Source organism: Moschus berezovskii, chromosome 5 (genome assembly GCF_049115385.1).
Source record: "Moschus berezovskii isolate FMDL1 chromosome 5, NW_MosBer_1.0, whole genome shotgun sequence".
Lineage (NCBI taxonomy): Eukaryota > Metazoa > Chordata > Mammalia > Artiodactyla > Moschidae > Moschus > Moschus berezovskii.
The window spans coordinates 105,325,267-105,347,222 of NC_142464.1; the positions used below are offsets into that span (position 1 = coordinate 105,325,267).

At 39.4% G+C, this 21,956-nt stretch overlaps 1 protein-coding gene across 2 annotated transcripts in view; it reads right to left on the reverse strand.

Moving 5' to 3' along the window:
• PRKG2 (protein kinase cGMP-dependent 2) overlaps window positions 1-21,956 on the reverse strand; it is a 114,792-nt gene that overhangs the window by 12,032 nt on the left and 80,804 nt on the right. For both annotated transcript variants that reach the window (XM_055434525.2, XM_088836098.1), the window contains 3 exons: window positions 13,856-14,019; window positions 8,333-8,455; window positions 6,797-6,859 (listed from right to left, as the gene is read on the reverse strand). In XM_055434525.2, coding sequence (XP_055290500.2) covers window positions 6,797-6,859; window positions 8,333-8,455; window positions 13,856-14,019 — 350 coding nt within the window. The remainder of the gene's footprint in view (window positions 1-6,796; window positions 6,860-8,332; window positions 8,456-13,855; window positions 14,020-21,956) is intronic.

A 21,956-nucleotide genomic window follows, 5' to 3' on the forward strand; every position in this document is an offset into this window, starting at 1 on the left:
TTACAAAGAGTTGGGCACAACTCAACGCACACATGCATGCAAACAGGTCCTTCTACTTTTGTCCATGGGAAACAACCCAGCAGAAAAGGCCATCGCTGAAAATGTAAGTCAGGTCACATCATGCCTTTGTTCAAAGCTGTCCAATGCTTTCAATTTCACTCACCGTAAAAGGCAAAGTCTTCACCATGTCTTTATTATAACCCATAGACTTACAAAATCATTCTTTCAACCACCACCCTTCCCCTACCTTACCACTGTCCTGCTTTTCTCTTTCTTTCTGTTTTGCTCCTTTGTCTCCTGAACGTTCTTCCAACAAGCGAGGGATGTTCCCAATTCAAGGCCTTTGCATGTAAGCCCCTGGAAGTGAATGAGTCTTTCCCCAGATTTCCACATGATTTGCTCCCTCAACAGTATCAGGTATTTTCTCAAAGGTCATTTCTTAGAGAGGCCTTCTTTGGAAGACCCGGGTTCAATCCCTGGGTTGGGAAGATCCCCTGGAGAAGGAAATGGCAATCCACTCCAGTACTCATGCCTGGAAAATTCCATGAATGGAGAAGCCTGGTGGGCTACAGTCCATGGGGTTGCAAAGAGTCAGACACTACTGAGCAACTTCACTTTCTTTCACTTTCTTTGGCCATCCAGTCTAATGTGGCAAACCTTCCCCATTCCCCACACCCCCCAACCCCCACCGCACATTACATCCCATCCTTTCTCTATTTTCTCTCCTTAGTACTTAACGCTGTCTAATATCTCTACTATACACTTTATGTAGTTATAATATCTTCTTTATCTTCTTTCTCCCCAACTAGAATGCAAGCTCCATGATGGCAGGGATGTAAGCTCATTTCCAAAGAAGTGTCACTAACACTTGGAACAGTGCATGCTAAGTTGCTTCAGTTGTGTCTGACTTTTTTTGCGACCCTGTGGATGACAGCCTGCCAGGCTCCTCTGTCCATGGGATTCTTCAGGCAAGAAAACTGGAGTGGATTGCCATTTCCTTCTCCAGGGGATCTTTCCAACCAAGGGATCAAACCTGAATCTCTTATGTCTCCTGCACTGGCATGTGGGTTCTTTACCACTAGGGCCACCTGGGAAGCCCACTTGGAACAAAACAGGTGCTCAAATAAATGTCTGTTGAATAACTTAATGAGTCTACAACAAGAGGACACGTTTCCACAGGATCTCTAACTATCATGTCTTACAACATCACATTGCCATACTGTGATGCTCTTGATGAAATGTATCTAAAAAGCTCCAAGAGAAAAAGTATCTTACAATTATCTGTAATGGGATGAGGCTGAAGGCCAGATGAAGTTCTTTCATTTATTGCTTCCAAATCATTAATCTAAAAGGACTGATACGGTCTTTAGGATACATATCAGGCTTGGTGAGCTGGAGATTCAACACCAGAAATGAGGAGACCTTGCTTCTCTGACTGAAAAAATGTACTCTGTCTCTTAGAATCTTATGAAGCACATGGAGTAACACTGTTTTATATAATACTGATCTTTTCTGTTGGGACACTGAAGTCACTTCAGTCAGTCAAGAAGAATGTACACCCTGCTATATACTTATTAATAAAATGGATAACCAACAAGGACCTACTGTATAGCACAGGGAACTCTGCTCAATGTTATGTGGCAGCCTGGATGGGAGGGGGTTTGGGGGGAGAATGGACACATGAATATGTATGGCTGAGTCCCTTCCCTGTCCACTGAAACTATCACATCATTGTTCATCGGCTATACCCCCAATACAAAATAAAAACTTCATAAAAAAGAAGAAAGAAAAGAAAAAGCACCAATTCAGGGCTTAAAAATAAAAGTTCAGTTCAGTTCAGTCGCTCAGTTGTGTCCGACTCTCTGCGACCCCATGAATTACAGCACGCCAGGCCTCCCCGTCCATCACCAACTCCCGGAGTACACTCAAACTCATGTCCACAGAGTCGGTGATGCCATCCAGCCATCTCATTCTCCATCGTCCCCTTCTCCTCCCGCCCCCAACCTTTCCCAGCATCAGACTCTTTTCCAGTGAGTCAACTCGTCGCATGAGGTGGCCAAAGTATTGCAGTTTCAGCTTTAGCAGAAAGTCAATTTGGCCCCAGGAGTCAAAAACAACAAAGACCCTGCTTTTTAAGATATTTTTATTTTGGTAGGAGGTGACAAGTAAACAAACAAGTAAGTACTACAAATACTTACAATAGTTTCACATACTAATAAGTAATAGAGAATAAAGAGAAGACATAAGAGAATAAAATGGTGGAAGTTGGCTGGGATGGGGATGAGTTGGGAGGTACTGCTTTTTAGCCAGAGTGATACCTGAAGAAGTGGTATCTGAATTAAAGCCATAATGAAGAGAATGGAGAAGCCATGGATAGATTTGTGTCAACAGCTTTCTAAATGGAAGAAAGTGATGAAAGGAGCAGAAGTGTAGTGAATGGAGGGAAAACTAGAAAAACATCTCATGTCTGAGAACGAGTCAGAGGCCAGATCCTGTAGGGTCTTATAGAACACAGAAAGGAATTAAGATTTTATGCTGAGGGGAAAACCAGTAGAAAGTTAGAAGGAAGTGATGCGATCTAAGCATGTTAAGATAATTATGGCCGCTATGTGAAGAATATCCACGGTGGGGTGCAATGGGAGGGTGGTGGGAGGTGTGAGAAGGCAGGCTGGGAGATTTTATGAGACCTTCACACATGTCTGTCAACTGGACCCACAGTTACATTTTTCTACCTTTTTCAATCTCTTCCCACTCGTGGAATTGGTTTGGGGTCACTCCTTGACTGGATCTCCCATCCTAAGTCTAAGCCTAGCAAGAGAAAAAGTATGAAAAACAGAGGGCCGGCTCTAGTACATTCCATTTCAGATGCCGTGTCATTCTTCACCCAAAGTGCCATTTTTATCTAAGCTGCTGCATCTTTAAGCAAAGAGTGAGAGTCAGACAGCAGAGCTAGCTGTTTGACTTCCCCTGTCCTTGCTGCAAAACCACAGAAGTCTTCTGCTTGATCCACCCATCAGCTTCTTTGGACAGACTGAGGCTCCATTTTTAGGGATTTCTGGGCACACAGTTCTGTGGATTCTTTTCTTTTACCACCAAAGTCTGCCACAATTACTTTTCACATATTTTACAATGCTCTCTACCCAGAAGCTACTCCATAAATATTAATAAAAATCATTACTGTTACTCCACTGAATCAAAGAGCCTATGCATTTCTTGTTGAGTACTTGTTACAATTTGACTTATGGCAATATTTACCTAACATGAGTGGTTATTCACTTAACACTTGGCCTTTTTGACACTAACCACATTTTAAGTAATCCAAGGGGCAGCATGCACTAGTGTGTGAAAAATATTCACTAAAGAAATATTAGCAGCAACTGCACATAAATTGCTTCTTCATTTTTAGAAGACTTGTAGCTATTCTTGAGACTAAAATTCTAGAGACTCGAAATATTAAAGGTAACATTATGACACTGGAAACAAATTACTCCTGGACCTAGTAGGAAAGATTTAATTGTACCCTACAAATATATTATCCCTCTTTTCAGACAGACATGACTGGTACCTAGTTAATAAGTTAACTCACAAAAAGGAGAGAGAGGAACTCTATTTTTAGGAAAGGTGATTTAACACAGACTGGACAAACATTTGACAATGGAGCATGTTTAACTGTCTTGTTTTTAAAAACAAAATTGAAGTAAATGGCTTTCTAAGAAAAAAAAATGTTTTACTTTAGAGAGGTGTTGGAAAATATGATAGCAAATTTTAGAAAAAATTTTGTTTCATTTATTTATTTAGGCAGAGATGTGTGACTTGTGGGGATCTTAGTTACCTGGCCAGGGATTGAACCTGTGCTCCCTGCATTGGAAGCATGGAGTCGTAACCACTGGACCTCCAGGGAAGCCCAGAAAGAATGTTTTCTAAAAAAAAAAAAAAATCCAAGAATATCCTGGGTAGAGAAGCTATATATGCCTTGGAGACTTACAGAAGGTTCTAGAAAACTCCTATTTGAAAGCAGAGAGAGATCTATTTTTCAGCCCCACATGCCCCAGCTTTGTATCTTAAGAAGCACTATGAAAATAAGATGAAATAATGGTTTTAAGCTCCCTGGGCTCACCAGAAGGCACTGTGTAAATTTGGTACATCTTAGTGAACTCTGCCCTACACACGGATGCTTCAGCTACTTGGCAAAGAACACCCTGTCTGTTAAAACACTTGGGCAAATTAATCCCTACGGGGAAGGAAATTCAAAATTCTTCATTACCACACTAAAGTGAGAAAATCCTTTAGCATCAATTTGCATGTGCATAAAATTCCAATTTGACAGTTACATTTAAATGAGCCTCAGGTAAATGAGAAACTCGAGATAAAACTGGAACCTGTTAACAATTATATCACTTCTATTTTCCAGCTACCGCAGAGCAACCATGAAGACACTTCTTTAATGAGACAAAAGAGGACAATACACTGAAGAGGGACTTTAATTGACGGGGACTTTTGTTTGTTCACTAAGAATGGTATATTTATGTGTCTTTTTATCATGAGAGAAGAAACTGTGATAATAGCATGTAGGAAGAGAGATAAATTGGAATCTAAGATAAATAATAAACTTTACACTGAAGACAATCCAAAGGCTCTAAGACTAAAGAACAGTAAAATACTCTAAGCATTTTGATGTCTCTGAAATCCACAGATGTGTCTGTCTGTCTCCATCTCGTCCCTGCTCCCCACTCTCTTCCTGATATATCCTGACTCCTTACGGAAGAGCCCAATATGAATTTACAATGTTGAATACATGGCTTTATTTCAAGAAAGCTCATGAATAGATAGAGCAGAGTTGGCAGCCCAGGGATATTTTTTGAGCTGCACCACTACTGTTCAGAAAAATGGACAGTGTTTCTATTCAGCAGCATCTCTCCCTTTATTTTCACCCCGTGGTGATTTGCCTCTAATTCTTCAGTAAAAACATCCAGAGAGAAATAAAATATTGAGAGGTGTTTTCTCTCTGAAAGTGAACACAGCAGTGTGCTCAAAGGTTTTCAAAAATGAAATTCTCAAATTTATTTTTTTTGTACTATCAAGAAGTGATAGTCTCTATTTGTAAATCAAGCACAAAAGCAAAACATCTTGAGGATGGCAGGATTTAGCCAGGCCAGATTAAAAACAAACAAACAAACAAAAACTCCAAGGCTTGAACTTCCACTTATGCAAACAAATCAGAGATTTTATGTTGTGGAGGTTATTGATGGTTTTAAAGGCCAGTTTTAGAAATTCACAGACCTGAAGAGGTGCATATTAGATTATTACATAAGGATAAAACATGGTTTGAGGTTTTGTGGAAATCAACGTACCTTACCCAAAAAAGTAAAGTACAATATGAGACTTTAAAATGTGGAGAGCTAACATCACTCATTATCAGAGAAACGCAAATCAAAACCACAATGAGGTACCATTTCACACCAGTCAGAATGGCTGCTATCCAAAAGTCTACAAGCAATAAATGCTGGAGAGGGTGTGGAGAAAAGGGAACCCTCTTACACTGTTGGTGGGAAAGCAAACTAGTACAGCCACTATGGAGAACAGTGTGGTGATTTCTTAAAAAACTGGAAATAGAACTGCCATATGACCCAGCAATCCCATGCTGGGCATACACACCAAAGAAACCAGAATTGAAAGAGACATGTGTATCCCAATGTTCATCGCAGCACTGTTTATAATAGCCAGGACATGGAAGCAACCTAGATGTCCATCTGCAGATGAATGGATAAGAAAGCTGTAGTACATATACACAATGGAATATTACTCAACCATTAAAAAAGAATACATTTGAATCAGTTCTAATGAGGTGGATGAAACTGGAGCCTATTATGTAGAGTGAAGTAAACCAGAAAGAAAACCACCAATACAGTATACTAATGCATAAATATGGAATTTAGAAAGATGGTAACAATAACCCTATATGTGAGACAGAAAAAGAGACACAGATGTATAGAACAGACTTTTGGACTCTGTGGGAGAGGGCGAGGGTGGGATGATTTGAGAGAATAGCATTGAAACATGTATATCATCATATGTGAAACAGATCGCCAATGGGTTCAATGCATGAGACAGGTGCTCCGGGTGGTGCACTGGGATGACCCAGAGGGATGGGATGGGGAGGGAGGTGGGAGGGGGGTTCAAGATGGGGAACACATGTAAACCCATGGCTGATTCATGTCAGTGTATGGCAAAAAACATTACAATATTGTAAAGTAATTAGCCTCCAACTAAAATAAATTTAAAAATAATAATAATAAAATAAAATGTGGAGAGCTAGTCAAAGGAAAATTATGTTTAAAATTAATGTATAATACCAATTAAACTGAAATAGAAGGCTATTTAATAGTTGGTTTAGTTAACCCATTCTCTTGAATATGGATAGCAATGATAATATCCTATTTTAAAGGCAAATCAAATATAAAAATCAGAACTTGATTCCTTTACAGAATCCAAGATAATATCAGAAAATAATAAAGATAGCAGCAGATAAAAAGCTAAGTTGCTATAACCTGCATATGTAATTTTGTGATTTGTTTTGTAACTTCATCCATACATGATAGGAATTTCCAGCACTGGCGAAATCACATTGAGATTGATCATTGTAACTGCAGCTAGTACAACACAGATGAGAAAGAAATAAAGCACCAAAAAGGATAAACAGTGTCTGGGGAGGGCTCTTTGCAGCATACTGAGAAAAGCTTCAAGATGACCACATTTTAAAAATATTTCTATATTTTCTGGGCAGAGAAATATGTACCTGTGTTTCTTAATGTCATTGATTCCATTCTTCAGATTTCCCAGTCTTTCTGTTGGATTTTGCCTACAAAAAAAATTTTAAGTCAGCTCATAATAGTTATGCTTGAGTGAATTTTACATTAAAATTTAATGCTTTTTCTTTATCCATTCATTCATTGTGTCAGTAATATGTATAAACCAGGCATATTTGTGTATAGGGAGACAGAAAACATATGCCCTCTCTGGAGAAGCCACAGTCCAATTACAGTCAGAAATATGAATATATGTATCTATATATCCCAGTATATAGCTATAGGCTATATATGGGCTTCCTTTGTGGTTCAGCTGGTGAAGAATCTGCCTGCAATGCGGGAGATCTGGGTTCAGTCCCTGGGTTGGGAAGATTCCTCTGGAGAAGGGAAAGGCTACCCATTCCAGTATTCTGGCCTAGAGAATTCCATGGACTGTATCATCCATGGGGTCACAAAGAGTCAGACATGACTGAGCGACTTTCACTTTCTCTATATATCTATAGATAGATACTTAGATATAGATATTTATATATAGACAGGTATATATCCCAGTGCTTTAAATGAGCTATGTATAAATGCTTAGGAGAATAGGAGGATGCTATTATATCTTACCAATTTTGCTAAGAAGACCAAGGAAAGCTTTAGAGAATCATTTACAATGGAGTTAAAATTTTAGAAACATGAAGAAATTTCTGTGGGCAGCCAGGAGCAAGGTTTCATGTCCTAAATTTACTAAATTTTCATGCACTTTTGAAAGTTCGTATGTGCAAAAAATGTTCAAAATGTTTTTAAAAACCAACAAAATTAAGTTTAAACAAAATTCTAGAAGTCTTCCATTCTCAAACAAATTACTTTTAATGTTAAATAGAAATCTGCAGTAATTTGCAATAAGGTCAGAGGAGTATTTTTTTAAAAAACTGAAGGCTGAAAGAGGGCATATAGCAACACTTTATCATCACCACTGATTTTCTCTCAAAATAACGGAGGCTATAAATTACTTCTTCATTACAGTAAGTTTTGTGGTTTTGTTTTTCTCTAAAACAGACAAAGATGATTCTCAAAGATAACCTGAACAATCTGGATAACTTTTAAACTATAAGAAGGTACTGTGGTTCTATCATATGAAGGAAATTCAAACTCCTAGTACAGACCATAAAATAGAAAATATGTAGGTGCATACTAAGTCACTTCAGTCATATCTGACTCTTTGCAATCCTATGAACTGCCAGGTTCCTCTGTCCATGGGATTCTCCAGGAATACTGGAGTGGGTTGCCATGCACTCCTCCAGGGGATCTTCCCAACCCAGGGATCAAACCTGTGTCTCTTACATCTCCTGCATTGGCAGGCGGATTCTTTACCACTATCCGCCTGGGAAGCCCAAAGTAGAAATTATTTTCTTTAAATATAATCTAGCTACATAGAAAAGTACTATAGGTAAATGCATATCTAACTTTAAAATGGCAGCAGAAATAAGAAGCCTTCACACTTTCCCTAAGAACAAAGGATTTTTAATAGTCATTCTCACCTGCAAAGCCTCCGAATCAGATCCTCAGGTCGTCTTGTTATCTTTCTGGGAAAATCCATTTTTTCAATGCCTTTGAGAATCAGATTGTAGGTCATCATTTGGTCAATCCCAGAAAAAGGAGGGCTAGAGAAAAGCCAAAATAGGACATTAGGACCCACATCTGAGACACATTTACAACCAATATTCCACCCTGCCTCTTTTCCTCCTTCCCTCTCTCTCATAGGTTGTTTTATAGAAAACCTGCACATATGATAGAAAATAATCTCATTACTTGAATACCACTTAAAATACACACATACACACATAGACATGGAGGCAATTGATCGAGTGGTGATAATCACTAAAAAGAAAAATAAAGGGGAAGACATAGAGTGAGAGAGGGGTGTGATGTTTTTAGACACAACGGATAGTAAAAGGGCTTCCCTGGTGGTGCAGTGGTAAAGAGCCCACATGCCAAGGCAGAAGAATGGATTTAATCCCTGGGTCGGGAAGATGCCCTGGAGAAGAAAATGGCAATCCACTAAGCCTCTCTCATATGCTGACATTTGAGCAGAGATGAGAATGAATCACACTGTTCTCTTGTAGACAAAGAATTCCAAGACAGCAAGGAGTCAGGAGTGGACATGGGTTATTCTTGGAACAGCGAGGGCAGTGTTGCTGGTGGAGTCAGTAAGCAGGACAAGAGGATAAGAGATGAGGGTCACATGACTGTATAGACCTAGTGGGCTATGGGAAGGACCTGGGAATATGTTCTAATTTACAAAACCCAAAGCAAGGTTTTAAAAATGTGTTGATGGACTTCCCTGGTGGTTCAGTAATTAAGATTCCATGCTTCCGCCGGAGGGGTCGTGGAGTCAATTAGTGGTCAGGAAACAAAGATCCTGCATGCCAGGTGGTATGACCAAAAGGTAGAAAAAAACAAAACAAAAATGTGTTGAAAATAAACTGTGATGGTTCTAGTGGTGGGGGAAGGCAGGGCTGGTAGCCCGGACTAGAACAGTAGTGATGAAGGTGGAGATGTGATTGGATTCCAGATTATTTCGAAGGTGAAGTCAACATGATTTGCAATAGGATTTGCTAATGTGTATGCAGGAGAAAGCAAGGATTCAAGAATGATGCTAAAGTGTTTTGGGGCTTCCCTGGTAGCTCAGCTGGTAAAGAATCCACCTGCAATGCAGGAGACCTGGGTTTGATCCATGGGTTGGGAAGATTCCTTGGAGAAGGGCATGGCAACCCACTCCAGTATTCTGGCCTGGAGAATCCCTATTGACAGAAGAGCCTGGCGGGCTACAGTCCATGGGATCGTAAAGAGTCGGACATGACTGAGTGACTGAGTGACTAAGCACAAAGCGTTTTGATCTATGGAACTGAGCTATTTTTACTAAGACTGGAGTGGGCTGGGAGTACCAGATGCAGAGCAGGTTATAAAGAAGAGAATCAAGAGTTATGTCTTGAACATCCAAATAGAGATGCTAAGCAAACAGTTGAACTTAGGAGTCTGGCATTCAGGGAAGAGCCTAGGGCTGGAGGTGTAGTTCTGAGGAGTCCTTAGACGGCATTTATGGCCAGGGGACTTGATGTTATCACCCAAGGAGTGAATAGGTAGAAAACAGGTCACGGACTGAAGTGACCTGAGGTCAGGACGACAAGAAAGATCCAGCAACAGACACTGAACTGGAGACTCTAGCATGGGGACAGAAAAGAGAGTATTTCAAGGTACTGTTGCAACAATGAGTAAGAAAGTTTACAATAGCTAGGAGATGGAAGCAACCTAGATGTCCATTGGAAGACGAATGGATAAGAAAGTTGTGGTACATATACACAATGGAATATTATTCAGGTATTAAAAATGCATTTGAGTCAGTTCTAATGAGGTGGATGAAACTGGAGCCTATCATACAGAGTGAAGTAAGTCTGAAAGAAAAACACCAATACAGTATACTAAGGCATATATATAGAATTTAGAAAGATGGTAATGACGATCCTGTATGCGAGACAGCCAAAGAGACACAGATATAAAGAACAGACTTTTGAACTCTGTGGGAGAAGGTGAGGGTGGGATGATTTGAAAGAATAGCATTGAAACACGTTTATTACCATATGTGAAACAGATGACCAGTCCAAGTTCGATGCATGAAACAGGGCACTCAAAGCTGGTGCACTGGGACAACCCAGAGTGATAGGATGGGGAGGGAGGAAGGAGGGGGTGAGACACGAGGGGACACATGTACACCCGTGTCTGATTCATGGCAATGCATGGCAAAAACCGCTACAATATTATAAAGTATCTCTAACTATAAAAAATAAATTAATTTTTTAAAAAAGAAAGCATTGGGAATGAACCACTGAATTTGGGTAACATGGTAATGCATAGACTCTGCTTTTAAAATCACTTTCATACCTACGCTGTTGTGTCATTTAATTTTTGAAAATTAAAGATGATTTTCACAAACAACTCTGCCGTATTTTAGTCACGCCTGAGACGGTAGGATACTGAGAGCTCCCCCTCTTTGTAATAAACTTGAAACAAGCTTGGTACACTGACTTTTCAATAATCTATGTTTCACTCGTAAATAAAAAGATGTAGGAAACAAAAAACATTGCTTTAACATCTTCAACTTATTTATATATTTACAAGTAGGTAGTGTTTTGTTTTGGTTTGGTTTTTCAGTTCTTTGCTTATCTTCATTTACCTCCTGACTTTCAGTTCAGTTCAGTTCAGTCGCTCAGTCGTGTCCGACTCTCCGCGACCCCATGAATCACAGCACGCCAGGCCTCCCTGTCCATCACCAACTCCCGGAGTACACTCAAACTCATGTCCACAGAGTCGGTGATGCCATCCAGCCATCTCATTCTCCATCGTCCCCTTCTCCTCCCGCCCCCAACCTTTCCCAGCATCAGAGTCTTTTCCAGTGAGTCAACTCGTCTCATGAGGTGGCCAAAGTATTGGAGTTTCAGCTTTAGCATCAGTCCCTCCAACTTTAGGGCATTTAAAATGAACTGCCCCCATACCCTATCCCAGAAAAGCTTTATAAAAATGATTTCTCAACTTTTTTCATATTTTATTTTATTTTTAATTGGAGGATACTTGCTTTACAATGTTGTGTTCGTTGTACAAGCTGTACAACAACTTGAATCAGCTGTAAGTATACTTATATCCCCCTCCCTCTTGAATCTCCCTCCCACCCATCCCCCACTCTCAACTTCTTTAGGACAACTCAAGACCATTTTGGCAATTCCAAATTATTGAGAATCATTCCCCATTTCTTATTCCCTCACTTTATTTCCACACTTCTTGTAACAATGTATTCCAGCTGATGAAGACTGAAATGTATATTCTCCAGGTACCTACAAGAGCTGTCATGTATCTGTTAGAAATGCAGCTGACTTATTTTCCAGAGACAAGAAAACCAATTCTTGAAACAGAAATCCTTGTGTCCTGAGACCATAAGCAATTTTCCCTCTGAATTACTACCAGGACATTTTTCTCTTCTTCCCTTCAAAATCTTAAGCAATGAATATTTGAAAATATTTGATATTACAGATAATATCAAATAATCTTTCATGCAGACAAGGATAAAGAACAGAGCCACACATAATCCAACGCTGAAATTTGCAGTGTATAAAGTTCAAGAAGATTCCAGGAAACTCTCCTTTGGTAAAGTATGTGTTGAGCCTTGAATCCCCTGAACTGGGCTCATTCCACCATTTCTGATGCCATTCCATATGCAAATCCTCCCTGAAATCAAGACTGAGGATATTTGGTTGTAAAGGCTTAAAAGGATGACCAAATCAGTTAATGATAAATGGAGGTAGAAAACTGACCTGAGTGCTGTGGGTACATCCATGCATTATACTAAAAACTCATTTGTATAAGGCACATGTGTTTGCTAAAAAACATTTCTCATTTGGAGTCAGAAGACCTGAGATTAAATCCCAGGTCTTAGTGAGTAGATCTCTGACCCAGTCTTCTAATCCATAACATTTAAATCATAAAATAATCATAATACAAATTTAAACCTTAAGAGAACAAAAATTCCTGCTTTAACTTTCATATAAGTTTGTGAAAACAAAACTAGACAAAACAGATGTAAGTGCTTTGTAAGCTGTCAAAGGCTTTACAAATGTGAGGTAATATGTGTCTGTGCACACATGTGCATAAGTTTGTGTGTGCGGGCATGGCTATTTGGGACCCTGAATTCATTAATATACAGCTCTTTATCACTTCAGGAATGACAATCCAATTTTAACTTGTGAAACTCCTGCTAAGTCTTCTCTGTTCATCAGCACCTCCAGAAAGCAGTTGACAAGGTCATTAAAATTTAAATCCAGCAACGTTTCCTTCTCTTAGCATTTCTGGTTAATGATTTATTGGGAAGATGGAAGAATATGATTAAATTTAATTGATCAATGGATTTAATGGAAATACATCTGATATTTTCTCAACTGAAAAAATATATGAGGAAATAATAACAGCCCACAACTTCAATTATCTTTTTTATTTTGATAATGAAGTCCTCAAACCTTCACTTAATATAGTGAAGTTATAGTTAAGTATTAATTATACTTAATATAAAAGTATATAGTTATATATATATCTCCAACCAGTCCATTCTAAAGGAGATCAATCCTGGGTGTTCATTGGAAGAACTGATGCCAAAGCTGAAACTCTAATACTTTGGCCACCTCATGCGAAGAGTTGACTCACTGGAAAAGACTCTGATGCTGGGAAGGATTGGGGGCGGGAGGACAAGGGGACGACAGAGAATGAGATGGTTGGATGGCATCACCGACTCGATGGACATGAGTTTGAATGAACTCTGGGAGTTGGTGATGGACAGGGAGGCCAGGTGTGCTGTGATTCATGGGGTCGCAAAGAGTCAGACATGACTGAGTGACTGAACTGAACTATATAAAAGTATATATTAAGTAAAATTATACTTAATATAAAAGTATATAAAGTATTAATTATACTTTATAGAGTATCTATAATAACAACTTGCCCCTCTAGGTGCATTCATGAGTGCTCAGTCATTTCAGTTGTGTCCTACTCTTTGCAACCCTATAGATTGTAACCTCCCAGGCTCTGTTGTCCATGGGATTCTCCAGGCAAGAATACTGGAGTGGGTTGCCATGCCCTCTTCCAGGGGATCCTTCTAATCCAGGGATCGAACCCGTATCTCTTTGTCTCCTGGATTGGCAAGAGGGTTCTTTACCACAAGTGCCACCTGGGGAGCCCTTCCAGGTAAACTATAGCAGTTTTGTACTCCTTTGCTGTACCTTCCTGAATATTTTCACCATGTTATAACCTAGAAAGCATGCTATATAGGACATAATGTGAAGAGGAAAAGGCATCATGCTTAACCAAAAACACTTCCAAAATGCTAAATTCTTACATACATTATATATATATATATATATATATATATATATATATATATATATATATATATATAAAACCATGAGTAAGTTATTTTTGCAGTTCTCTGAAGAAGAGGCTGAACACAACTTGAAGGTACTTACTTGCCCGTTAGGAGCTCATATACTAGAATTCCCAGGGACCAAAAATCCACACTGAAGTCATGTCCTTTGTTGAGAATGACTTCTGGAGCTACATACTCTGGAGTTCCACAGAAAGTCCATGTTTTCTGTCCAGATCCTATTTTCTTAGCAAATCCAAAGTCAACCTGGAAAAGATCAAAGAAATCTTCAGAGACCATAAAACTCACATTCTTCTTTAAGTCTCCCTTTAACTTCTTAAGGGTTTCCCTGATAGCTCAGCTGGTAAAGAATCTGCCTGCAAGGCAGGAGACCCTTGTTCGATTCCTGCATCAAGAAGATCCACTGGAGAAGGGATAGGCTACCCACTCCAGTATTCTTGGGCTTCCCTTGTGGCTCAGCTGGTAAAGAATCTGCCTGCAATGTGGGAGATCTGGGTCCGATCTCTGGGTTGGAAAGATGCCCTGGTGAAGGGAAAGGCTACCCACTCCAGTATTCTGGCCTGGAGAATTCCATGGACTGTACAGTCCAGGGGGTCGCAAAGAGTTGGACACAACTGAGCAACTTTCACTTTAACTTCTTCAGTCTTCTTTCTTTGCCTCCACCCTCCCCTTCACACCACACACACATACACACAAACACTGACCCTCTCATTCAGGGCCAAGGGTAAACCTCATTACACTGGAGAAAGTCCCATGCACACATCTCTACACCCAGGACTCCTAGAGGACAAGAGGGTTGGTTTAGGAAGGGGCTGTGTGCTGTGCTCAGTCACTCAGTCGTGTCCAACTCTTTGAGACCCCATGGATTTTATGTGGCCCACCAAGCTCCTCTGTCCATGGGATTTCTCAGGCAAGAAAACTGCAGTGGGTTGCCATTTCCTTCTCCAGGGGATTTTCCCGACCCATAGATGGAAGCTGCGTCTCTTATTGGCAGGTGGATTCTTTACCACTAGTGCCACCTGGGAAGCCCTTTAGGAAGGGGAGATCCTTGCAACCAAGGTGATGTTCAGGGCAAGCAGACCAGTCATTTTCAGTATCAACAGTGGTATTCATTAGGAAAAGAAGAGAAGGGGAAAGTGACTGACCCTTGTGCACTTCATATCATAAAAGGAAATTGAGGATTTGGAAAAGGAACCATTGTTGAGGGCTTAAAATTCTAGACAGTCTTAAAAACCTTTGTGCACAATGCCTGCACCTTCTAAATGCTGGGAGTCGGAAGTAAAAGCCAGGATCATCCCATCTCAACTTTGGCTGGACTCTGACACCCTCAGTCCCTCTCAGGGTGGTGGGCGATGGGTAGCACTTGGATTGACTTATTTATTCTGAAAAAAATACAGTCAGCACTTACAATCGGCCAAGCTCTGTGCTATAGATACAAAGTGGACTAGAAGAACTTCGGAGTACTGGGATTGCTTAAACAGACATGTAAGAATAATAAAACGCCACGTGAGACAAGATACAGAAGATGATGCGAAGTATAAACTCAGAGAGCCCAAAGACATGGACTTCCAGAACGTCAGGGAGAGGATGGCTGGGGAAGATGCCATTAGGAGCTGACATCTGAGCTCAGTGCCGACTGAGCACTGGGAACTCTCCCAGGGTGATGCATGGGCACGGCCCTCATCTGTCTTTTCAGAATAGGTCCCTCCACTTCTCTGAGACTCTATTCAATGAATTCTGTGCACAGAATAGAGACTGGAAATAAGACTGGAGCACAGAAGACCCACTCTTTGAATCGAGGCTGTGTATATGACTGAAGTCCTGCCCTGCAAAACAAACAGTTGGTTTCCTTCCACAGGGGTGACTTCGCATGTACCTTTCATCTCCAAATACATACAGACATTATTTTAGTAAAACCACCCTCCACCACCCTCAAGTAAACACACACAAATTATGGGCTTCAGCATGCATATTTTAATAGCTTCATTACACATGGACTATCTCAATAATGTGGCAGTAATCTTGACTAAAAAAATTAAATAAATCAAGTTAACATCAAAATAGGCCCTCATTTAAAAAAAACATGAATCTGTCAACTATAAAATCCAGCCCTCATTTCTTTATTCAAGTATTAATATTTAAAATATTTGTCTTACTTTTAAAAATCTCTTAGAAATTGATTTTTTTACTAATGCTTTTTTTTATGTATTAGAAATTTTCCCTAATATTGCCTTATTAGAAAGAGGGAATTTAAACAACCTAATTTGAAGCAGGTTTTAACTGTTTTCTTTCATCTATCCAAAAGGACTCACAATGATTATACCTAACAGATGGCTGGGAATATTATGAAATTAAAATTTGCAACTTGTTGAGACTAGCATATCTACTTACTCCTGAGAGGAAGAACCAATATGAAAATCCTAGCTAATTTTTTAAAAGACAAATTTAGGAGACAAGAAAACAATGCTTATAACTGCATTTTCACGAATGCATATGGAAATATTATATTTTGTTGTTTTATAACAGCCTTTCAACTCATTTTTTAAATTGCAAGTAAGTTTTCCTTTTAATGATGACTGAAAGTTCATTAGATACTGAAGATACATTTTTAAAAGTGATACATTTTAATTTGAGTATCTGGTTTTGCTTTTGTACTTACATACTAATTGAAAGAGATGGAAGTAATTACATTAAAATTTAAGATTTATGAAAATTTCCCACTTTGTTTATCTCCTTTGATCTTAGTAGCTTTAGTCTAAACCATCTGGTTGGAGAAAATAGACACTCAGACCTCTCTAAAGTGAGGTGACAAATAGAAGTTTCCAGATCTTCTGATGTGAAGCTCTGTGTATTTTCTATAAAAATCCATACTACCTCTCTCTTGAACCAGCATGGACACCACCATAAAGCCTCAAACTTTTATTTAACCCTTTCTCTTCTAGGCAACAGAAATGTAAGTTCTTTCCTTTATTCAATGAATATTTATAGAAAACCACTATGTACCAAACACTAGGGTACAGACAAAACCCCCAATCTTCTTAGAGTTTACATTTAAGAGAAAGAAAGAAAACATAAATAAAAATATATTATCATATAACCAATAAGGATCTCCTTATTGTTCCCGACAAGTTCCCTATAAGTTCTCTACTGTGTAGCCCTCTACTCAGTATTTTATAATAACCTACAAGGAAAAAGAATCTGAAAAAATCAAAATGACCTTACTGTACACCTGAAACTAACACAACATTGTAAATCAACTATACTTCAATTAAAATTTTGACAATATATAATAGCATACATAATATTACCAGATAGTAACATATGCTATGGAGAAACATATAAATAGGTACTGAGATCAATATAAATTACACTCTAAACAGGGTGATCAGAAAAGCCTCTCTGGGGAGGGCATTTATGCAGATTTGAGCAGAAATCTGCATGAAATAAAAATGAGAGCTCTGTTAAAAATCTGAGCAAGAGTGATCCTGACAGATAAAGAGCTAGCACCAAGGCCCTAGCCTTCGGGAACATGCGTGGTGAAGATCAAGGATTGGCAAGAAGGCCACTGTGGCTGGGCCATAGTGTGTGACGAGAAGAGGCAGGAAGTGAGGGCAAAATTGTGGAGTGGCTCAGTAAACCACAGAAAGAACTTCAGACTTTTTTTCTAGGAGGCCATTGGAGGATTAACAGACTTAGAGGTGAGCATGACATGACTAATGTTTCAAAAGGATCATTCTAGAGGAAAAGAAAATAGAGACCTCCTCTTTTTAAAAAAGCTTTTTTCCCCTAAAGAACTGAGCTTTTAAGAAGAATCTCTGGAGAAGCTACACTCAGGTTTTCCCTTGTCACTATTAAATTCTCATTATGAAAGGCAACTTAACATTACACTGAAAGCTTAAAAACATTGCCTCTGAAGGTTTTAATAAACCAGAAGGTTCTAGGATGTTTCTATACCTACAGCAATGATTGGTTCTTTCAGAAAGAAAAAAGGAAAAAAATTAGCACTGTGGCTTGTTGGAGCTGGTATCCAGTAAGTGCTAGCTTTTTCCCAGAAGTTTCTCTCTGGGACAGAAAATTTGTCAGATATTGGTTCTCTTGGTCACATAAATAAAAAAAGGATACAAAATGACCAGTCTAATTAAGCCAGATGATTCATGGGACACAACATTCCAAAAACAATATTTATGTGGCGTTTTCAGGGCACTTTCTTTGCCCAAGTCTAGACAAGGGTAAAATAGAATCTGTTTATTCTGTCCACCAATAACCAAAGAGGATTTCGTGTTCCTGTGATACCAAGGTCCATCCACTGAAACGGACAGGAGTGGACGGCTTCCACTGAGGCAACAGAGGATGAGAGAGGCAAAAGTATGGGATGCATGAGTCTTTCACAGCAACATCCCATTCTTTCTGGAGCTCTGGTGACTCCCCTGAAAGAGTTTGAGTGCTTAATCAAAAGTAGAAAGGATAATGGGGTGGTTTGCATACATGAGAGCAAACAAAAAAATCAAACTGCGGACTTCCTTGGTGGTCCAGTGATAAAGAACCCACCTTGCAATGCAGGGCACGCAGGTTCAATCTCTAGTCGAGGAACGAAGAGCCCCCATGCCTCGAAGCAACGAAGCCCCAGTGCTCTGGAGCCTGCATGCCACAACTAGACGGTCCATGGGCCGCAACGAATGATCCTGCATGATGCGACTAAGATCCCCTGTGTCACAACTGAGACCTGACTCAGCCAAATAAAATCACCGGAGGTTCATCTCACATAACACTGCCTCTTTGAAACCTTCCTTGAATTTACAGAACCAATTCCTTTCTCTTACGCAGTTCTTTAACAGATTCTGTTCCACAGTGACCTCCCCTTTGGCAACATCTTCTAGTTGCCTTGGAATAAATCTAGCTCCCTGGGGAGAGGCATCGCATCCTAATAATTGTTTACCCCCTACAGCATTTGTAGCACAACAGATGTTCAACATGTGTTTGGTGAAAGAATTTGAATAAAGCGATAACCCTTTAAATGTTTCAATATGATGTTTTTGTATAATCTTCACCAAAAATGAATTAGTGACTATATGCCGATGTTAAAGATGACAAAATGAAAGTCTAGGGAGGTTATGGAAACTTGAGATGAGACTGTAATCAGGGTCCAAAGTAACCTTCCCATTACATGTAAATTCATGAGTAAGTAGATCTTTACGGGAAAAGGAGCAACATATGTTAAGCACATTGGTGGGATAAGCTTCACTGTCACTTAATAAGTACAGCTAAAAATGATCTGGCAAAAAGTACACAGTTAAAGTCAATGATTACTTTTAGTTTCCAAGTTAGGAAATATTTTACACATATAAAACAATGTGACATATATGCAAATTTTAATGCATGAAAATAAAAACAACCCTGTGTCCACCACCAGTTTAGTAATTAGAACAGAACTGATACAGAAGCACTCTTTGTTCCTGCCACACTGTTCTCCTATCACACTGTCTTCCTACCCCTTGCCAAGAGGTCACCATTACCCTGATTTTTGTGTTTATCAGTTGCTTGCCTTCACTTCTAATTTTCCCACATATTTAATTATCCTTACATGATCCAGTCTATACTTCTAGAAGCTGCTTCAGTCATGTCCAACTCTTTGCAACCCTATGGACTGTAGCCTGCTAGGCTCCTCTGTTCATGGGATTCTCCAGGCTAGAATACTGGAGAATGATATATAGTTATTATTTTTAAAATTTTTAGGTAAATCATCAGTTCTTGGACAAATTGCCTTTTTTCACTTAAAACTATATTTTTTAATTTAGCCCATATTGTACTACGTTTATACTGCTGTATCATACACCATTGAAAGAACATGCTATGAATGTTCTAAATTTTTTTGAAAAATGATTTCCATTATGATGCCATAGATGGAAATTTGTCTTATATCTATTAGTGTGTTATCACAAAAAAAAGTTTCTATTAGCATCATTTCCCATCTTGCTTACTGGACATGTGTAAGGTAGAACTTCTGGGTCAACGATACAGTATGTTCAACTTCACTACACATTTTCAAGTTAATTTCCTTAGGTACTATAAAAATAACTCCTTCACCAGCAGCAATGTTTAGGAGTTCCTTTAGCCCTATATCCTCACCATCCTTTAGTGACATCAACTTTTATTTTTTGCCACCTATAAGCTTTTCTGGTGGTAAAGAATATGCCGGCAATGCGGGAGACCTGGGTTCAACGCAGAGTTTGGGAAGATCCCCTGGCAGAGGTCATGGCAACGCACTCCAGTATTCTTTCCTGGAGAATCCCCATGGACAGAGAAGCCTAACAGGCTGTTGTCCCAAGGGGTTACAGTCGGACATGAGTGAATAAGCTACTAAGGATTATATCAGTCAGTTCAGTCGCTGAGTCGTGTCCAACTCTTTATGACCCCATGATCTGCAGCACTCCAAGCCTCCCTGTCCATCACCAACTCCTGGAGTCCATCCAAACCCATGTCCATTGAGTTGGTGATGCCATCCAACCATGCCATCCTCTGTCATCTGCTTCTCCTTCTGCCCTCAATCTTTCCCAGCATCAGGGTCTTTTCCAATGAGTATCAGATGGCCAAAAGTATTTGTTTCAGATGGCCAAAGTATTGGAGTTTCAGCTTCAACATCAGTCCTTCCAATGAACACCCAGGACTGATCTCTGCTAGGATGGACTGGTTGGATCTCCTTGCAGTCCAAGGGACTCTCAAGAGTCTTCAACACCACAGTTCTAAAGCATCAATTCTACGGTGCTCAGATTTCTTTATAGTCCAACTCTCACATCCATACATGACTACTGGAAAAACCATAGCTTGACTAAACGGACTTTGTTGGCAAAATAATGTCTCTACTTTTTAATATGCTATCTAGGTTGGTCATAACTTGCCTTCCAAGGAGCAAGCATCTTTTAATTTCATGGCTGCAGTCACCATCTGCAGTGATTTTGGAGCCCAAGAAGATAAAGTCAGCCACCATTTCCACTGTTTCCCCATCTATTTGCCATGAAATATTGGGACCAGATGCCATGATCTTAGTTTCCTTAATGTTGAGCTTGAAGCCAACTTTTTCACTCTCCTCTTTCACTTTCTTCAAGAGGCTCTTTAGTTCTTCACTTTCTGCCATAAGGGTGGTGTCATCTGCATATCTGAGGTTATTGGTATTTCTCCCAGCAATCTTGATTGCAGTTTGTGTTTCTTTTAGCCCAGCATTTCTCATGAGGTACTCAACACAGAAGTTAAATAAGCAAGGTGACAATATACAGCCTTGACATACTCTTTTTTCTATTTGGAACCTGTCAGTTGTTCCATGTCCAGTTCTAACTGTTGTTTCCTGACCTGCATACAGGTTTCTCAATAGGCAGGTAAGGTGGTCTGGTATTCCCATCTCTTTCAGAATTTTCCACAGTTCATTGTGATCCACACCATCAAAGGCTTTGGCATAGTCAATAAAGCAGAAATAGATGTCTTTCTGTAACTCTCTTGCTTTTTCGATGATCCAGCGGATGTTGGCAATTTGATCTCTGGTTCCTCTGCCTTTTCTAAAACCAGCTTGAACATCTGGAAGTTCATGGTTCATGTATTACTGAAGCCTGGCTTGGAAAATTTTGAGCATTACTGTTCTATCATGTGAGATGGAAGCAATTGTGCAGTAGTTTGAGCATTCTTTGTTTGGCATTGCCTTTCTTTGGGACTGGGATGAAAACTGACCTTTTCCAGTCCTATGGCCACTGCTGAGTTTTCCAAATTTGCTGTCATATTGAGTGAAGCACTTTCACAGCATCATCTTTTAGGATTTGAAATAGTGGTCACACGAGGTGTATTGCTCCCATGAGTTAATAGCGTAATCATACAGAACATCTATTGATCAAAGACAGCTGAGATTTATTGGATTACAACAAAGTTTTTCCTGCAGAAGGCTAGCTACTATATACAAGTTTTTTTTTTTTCCTGCAAAAAGCTAGCTACTATATAAATTTTGCTTTGATTGAGAACAAAGTCATTTTTTAATTCTTTAAATGCTGTCCTACATCTTGTAACACCTCTGATTCAATCATGATAACCAGAAGGAGCACTTGATCACCATCACCTTCAACAGCTCTCCTTTGGCCTTGAAAGAAAAATTTAGGAAACTAATAGATGGGCAGATAAGAGACAGTGATGTAAGAATCTCCTTA